We start from the raw sequence: 6,159 nt of genomic DNA on the forward strand, positions 1-6,159 counted from the left end.
TTGATTTGATTTGTCCTACACCCCGACGGTTCACCCCCGCAGACCCTGGGAAATGGTTCCATTCGGCGGCGAGTGATGACGTATCGCGTTTGGGCGGGTGGTTGTCGGTGTTGTGAAGCCGCGCGGACAGAAAACAAAACAAAGAAGTAGGTAAACGTTTGGTTATTTTGGGAATAAAAAGCGGGTTTCTCAGATCCGACTGAAGCAGCCGGAGACAGCATGTCCTCAGCGGGGAGATGAACTGGGATCGACTGGAGCTCAACCCGAGGATCACAGCAGCAGTGCGGAGAGGTCAGAGAGCCGCACCACCAGTCTGTATTAAAAATCTCACGCTTTTATGTTATATCGCTACTTGTCAAGTAGCTTGACCGTGTAGAATATAATTCAACACAAAGGTGTTAAATTAAATGTTTTAGTAGTACCATCGGCATATACTGTATAGAACTTAAGTGTAAATAACTGGATGTACATCATCCTTCAGATGCTCCTACGTCCTGACAGGTCGTACATAAAGCCGACGTAAAACTGCCAGAAGTTGTGAGGAGTTGGTTGGAGCCTTTTCTGTATCTTCTAAAAGTCAACTCGGTGAAAAAGTTTATGTGCTTATGTTGTAGTTCTATCGGCATATACGTTACTGTGAATAACCTACCGATTTATTACGCTGACATAATGTTAATGTTAATAATGCTAATTTAATATTTCTGCTTAAACTTAGGTTGTGGTTGGATGCAAAGAACATGCAAGACTCAATTCAAATTATTTCAGTTTGGTGATTTGATTGTCATCTAATGCAGTTCCCATACAGAATCAGACTTAACGTGGTTCCTTAAACTGCAGCTTCTAATGATAAAGGAGAATTTTGCTGCTGATGCTCAGGTTCTCAAACCTCCGACCTGATGTTGACATTAAATCTTTTTGTGGGCCACAATAAAACAGATTAATTGTCAATGAGGTTTGGTTGCTGAGATGGCAGCGAGTGTGTGTATCTTGAAATAAATCGGAAGTGTAAGATGCCTGCTCCTGTGTGGTGTCTGATTATTAATGATGTCACTCTGCTGACCACGTGTTTATTTTCTCTCCAGCCAAACTGAAGTCTGTGAGGGAGGTTTTATGTGTTTCTGGTCCAGACCTACAGAGACTCACTGGTCTGTCCAATTCTGACATCCAGCAGCTGCTCACTGCTGCCGCCACCGCCTGCAGACAACACCCTCCAATCCCAGGTCAGACTAGCAACCATGCTGTCTGATTGGACGTGATAGTTTGATGTCAGAGTGAGTTAACCTGTGTAGTAATCTGTGAGTCTGTGTGTTTTCAGCCCTCCTCCTCCATTGTGGAGAATTCGGCCTCAGACTCAGTGTGGGCTGTCCTGTACTGGATGGTCTATTGAGGGGGGGTCTTCCTGTGGGGGTCATCACTGAGCTCTCTGGAGAGAGCGGAGCAGGAAAGACTCAGTTGGCTCTGCAGCTCTGTCTTTCTGTTCAGTACCCTGCACAGCACAGAGGACTCAACTCAGGTCAGTGGACGCACCACCAGCCCTGTCTGTCTGTACAGTAACCTACACAGCACAGAAAACTGAACCCAGGTCAGTGAACGCACCATGGTGGTCCAGGATTTATGCAGCATGTCTCCAGTAGAAAATCAGTTGTAACATCTGCATGAGCCCTATTTTCCCCCAGATGTTGAGAAGGTGATAAAGCTTCAATTCAATTCAATTCAATTTTATTTGTATAGCGCCAAATCATAATCTACATTATCTCAAGGCACTTTACAGGGTCAGGTCGAGACCTTACTTTGTTACAGAGAAAAACCCAACAGTTCCCACAAAGAGCAGCGCTTGGCGACAGGGGGGAGGAAAAACTCCCTTTTAACAGGAAGAAACCTCCAACAGAACCGGGCTCAGGGTGGGGGGGTCTGCCTCGACCGATTGGGTTTAGGAGGAGATAAAAGGGGTGGGGGGAGGAGAGAGGAGAGAAGAGAGAGAGAGACACCAGGAACAGCTGTATAGGTAATGGTGTTATCAATAATGATGACAGATAACAGTGGTTAATAGTAAAGATGAGTAGTGGTGGATCTGGGTCCTGCTGCTCCAGAGGCAGAGAGACCTGCAGAATGGAGAGAGAGGAGACGCACAAACTACCGGAGATAAACAAAATACAAAGTTAATGGCATAATGTTGGCTGATGGGCTCAGACACATTAAAATGACCAGATTTTGTATGTAATTTGGTTGGAGTTTCTTAAGTAGCTTGTGGTAAAAGTGACTTAATAAAAACATGATAGTACAAGTCAGTGTATGAAGGCAAGGCAAGTCTAAAATTACTAGATTTTGTATGGAGTTTAGTTAGAGTTCTCTCTCTTTGTGTCTTGTTGTAGAAGTTCCAAAGAGGACTGTCATGAGTTTAGAGTACTTGACCACCTTCTTCCCTGAAACCACCTGTATTTAAGTGGAGTGTGTGTGCACCAGTTGCGTCCTGAAACGTTTTAAATGCTACTTAATTTTGGTGACACTTTACATTGAAGGTTGACTAAGACTGATGGAGATCTGAGTTTGTAGAGATGAGTCACTCTCACACTGAAGGACAGACTCAGGATCACTTAACAACTGATTAAACCTGTATTTGTACAGGAGCAGTTTACATCTGCACCGAGGACTCGTTTCCCATCAGACGTCTGCAGCAGCTGATCAGAGAACAGTCCAGTCTGCGCTCTGATGTCCCCCTATCCCTGATCAGCGGGGTCCAATTTGGTGACCAGGTCTACATAGAGCACGCTGCTGATCTGGTGAGTTTTTCTTTGGATCAAAGACAGAGGCTGGAGGGGGAGACCCGAGTGGTTAGAGTGCGTACCACATGAGTGCAGATGCCCTTAGCAGGCAAGTCGCTGGTTCGACTCCCGACCGGCCCGACTCTTTCCTGCATATCATTCTCCTCTCTGCCCCTTTCCTGTCACTCTCTGCTGTCTCAGCAAATAGAAAAAGACAGAGGCTTGAGGTTACTCAACTGTCTCCATCTCCTCAGGTGTCTCTCCAGGTGTGTCTCTCCCAGCGTGTCCCCCTCCTGTTGGCTCGTGGTCTGGTTCGGCTCCTGGTGGTGGACTCGGTGGCCGCTCTCTTCAGGTCTGAGTTCCAGGCTGATGATTGGCTGGAGAGGAACAAACAACTGCTCACCTTCTCCTCCACACTGCACCACCTGAGCCAGGAGTTCACCATACCTGTGCTCTGTATCAACCAGGTAACGCACATCTGTGCTCTGACATCATGGCAGAGTAGAGTAGCAACCAAAGCTGCTGTGAGGTCTTGGTCCCCACGGTCTCCTGACTGCACCTGGTCTTGGACCAGCTGGAGGAACAAGTAGTGCAGCTGGTGAGGTACTGGACCAATGCTGTTCTGGTGTGCCCACCAGAGACAAGGGAGGAGTCCATCCACGATGATGAGGCCAGACCTCTGAGAGTAGAGGAGCTTTGTCTATGGATCCAGTGCTGATACAGCTTCCAGTTCTAGTTGTGCCCTGTCCCACCCAGGCCTGGACCTGGGAGAAGGCAGGGTCTTGTCAGGAAAGCTCTTGGGGGTCTCCAAAAGCTGATCAGGCTGTTTGGACTGTTGTCCAAACTGTTGGGACTGTCGCAGTAACTGTACTCGTTATATGATGTCACTGCCTTAAGGCCAGTTGGTGACAAATTGATCGTGCCTGACCTGGTCTAAAATAGTTACTCAACACCAGTTTTCGTGCCACTACTGAAAGCAACTGAAAAACCAGTGAAGCCCCCTGCAGGCAGTGATGTGTCACACTGCACATTTTCATGAGTAAAGCCGACTGGGACGAAACCATCCAGAGCTCAGTCAGAGAACGGCTGCCCCAACAAGTCCTCCTCTAATCTGAACCCATGTCTGGGAAAGAAGAGAACTGGACACAAGAAACCACTTTATTAAAGCCATGTGGACACAACTTAGACCAGGTGTGAACAACCAATCGGACAGGTCAACAAGTCCTCAACTCAACAGGAACCAAACATCAATAAAGTTTATTAAATTTATGTGAATCCAGTTGTTGATCAGTGTGTGATGGGTTCATACCATGGATGTATTAATACTGTGATATAGCGCCTCCAATCAGCCCGTGGTCTGTCCTGGTACTGCAAGTAAAAATCCCCCAAACCAGTTTCCATATAGACTTTGATTAAAAAAGAGACGACTATAGAACTGTTGGTCAGACTGACTCGGAATTATGAGGTTTTAATCTGTGAATAATAACAGTATTATTATTATTATTATTATTATTATTATTATAAATGTAATTCTCTGTACTTCAGTGATTCATGCTGATTATTACTGATCAATAATGTGTGTGTGTGTTTCAGGTCACAGATGTCTTCAACAGAGGAGATCACAGTTTGGGGTAAAAACTTTGATGTTTCTACAACAAATAGTGTTATTTTCTTCCTCCTTTCCACCTTCCTTCCTGTCTCCTTGCATCCTGACTATCGTGGATTTGTCTCATCTTTTGTCATCTTTATTTTGTTGAAACTTCTGTGCTTGAATAAACTGAAGGCTGCAGTGATTTTATGTTATTGATATATTTATTATTGATAAACATAGATGTATGTGATATAGACAGAAGATGCAAAGAGACTTATTGAAGAAAGTCATACAGAAACATTTCTGTTCATATTCATTCTCTGTCTGTCTCAGTCCCCTGTCCTCCAACGTGTCACCTGCTCTGGGCTTGGCCTGGGCCAATCAAGTGATGATACGGCTGATGATGAGGCGTCTCCAGGGGACCATTGCCCGTGGTGACCAGAGCAGCACCCTCCGTAGGTTAGAGGTGGTGTTTGCCCCTCACCTGGCCAGAGATGGACGAGACGCTGCCGTCTGGAGGGAGGGGGTCCGAGGGGTCACCAGCTCTGACTGATAAACTGTACAATATAAAGATATAATGTGCCCCCATTTTAATATGTAGATATGTATAAAATATATAAATAAATCACATGATGTTACAGTTTGATTTTTAATGTACACGTCTGTGTACATGTTATTTTCCGTGGAAATGTGTTCATTGTACGTGGAAATGTGTTCATTGTGCTGCGTCACTGAGCTCAGCTCAGTTAAAAGAGTAGAAGTTCTGAATTCAGTATAAATGAACTGAACAGGAAACAGACTGATACACATCATCATCATCGTCATCATCATCATCATCACACTGATGTCATCTGTTGTCATGAAGTGTCAGTTAACAACCAGTTTCATTAACAGAGGCTACATCCTGTCATTGATCTGATGAAGCACATTTAACATCAAGACTCTGCTCATTGATTAGTGACCAAACAATAAATTAATAAATTATTTTTTAGAAATAAAATCCAGCTAATCTGTGATTTTAATGTTTATATTTACTGTCTACTGCTCTGCTCTACTTTGATCTACTCTTCTATCTACTTTACTCTGATCTAATGTACTCTACTCTGATCTACTCTATTCTGATATACTCTACTCCCTCCCATCGTTGGTTGCCCTCCTATTATCTTCACAAAATAACATCATGACGTTAAGTCTCTGTCAGTGCGCCTGCGCGGTTTGACAGCAGAAAGGCACAGTAGACACAATAGAAAAGAATCGGATATTGCATGGTTTCTTTCAAAATAAAAGCGTGAAAGTATGTGCTGCATGTGAGGATAAAAATCCTTCACAATCTGAGAACTCGTGTATTTAATTATATTTACGTGATGTTATTCAACCTTTGTGCAGCAGATTTATTAAGAACAAAATGTCTGAGGCTCAATTGTCTTGAGTTTTTATGCACTTCCTGTGATGACAAACTTCTGAATCAAGTCTGTACCAATGAATTCATTTATTAATTATTTTGTCTCCGTCATATAATAACCTCATTCTCTGAAGAAGACCATGAGATGCAGCAGAAATCCAAGAAAACCATCTAAATGGAGAGTAAGTGTGATGAGGCTGAAAAACATAATTAAGTCATTTTTGTCAATAAATCAATTCATTCATTCATTCATTCATTTGAAGTTTATGTTGAAAGCTTGTGTCTCGTTTGAGTTTTTATTATTCATGTTTATTGAAGTTTTAAAATTCTAATCATTTCTTGGGACCAAGGAGAAGTTTGTTTGTATTTCTCTAGGTCGTGCCACGGCTGCGCGGAGCTAGGAC

The 6,159-nt window shown here is 43.6% G+C and overlaps 1 protein-coding gene across 1 annotated transcript; it reads left to right on the forward strand.

Annotated features, from left to right (window-relative positions):
* Positions 1 to 52: 52 nt before the first annotated feature.
* On the forward strand, positions 53 to 4,991 carry xrcc3 (X-ray repair complementing defective repair in Chinese hamster cells 3). Its single transcript, XM_071467625.1, has 7 exons — positions 53 to 291; positions 1,083 to 1,220; positions 1,316 to 1,513; positions 2,626 to 2,780; positions 3,017 to 3,229; positions 4,356 to 4,393; positions 4,687 to 4,991. The coding sequence occupies exons 1-7, from the start codon at positions 237 to 239 to the stop codon at positions 4,904 to 4,906; spliced, it is 1,017 nt and encodes a 338-aa protein (XP_071323726.1). The 5' UTR covers positions 53 to 236; the 3' UTR covers positions 4,907 to 4,991.
* Positions 4,992 to 6,159: the final 1,168 nt, after the last annotated feature.

Source organism: Trachinotus anak, unplaced genomic scaffold (genome assembly GCF_046630095.1).
Source record: "Trachinotus anak isolate AG129_WGS33_773 ecotype Australia unplaced genomic scaffold, CSIRO_AGI_Tana_v1 ptg000031l, whole genome shotgun sequence".
In the NCBI taxonomy this organism is placed as follows: domain Eukaryota; kingdom Metazoa; phylum Chordata; class Actinopteri; order Carangiformes; family Carangidae; genus Trachinotus; species Trachinotus anak.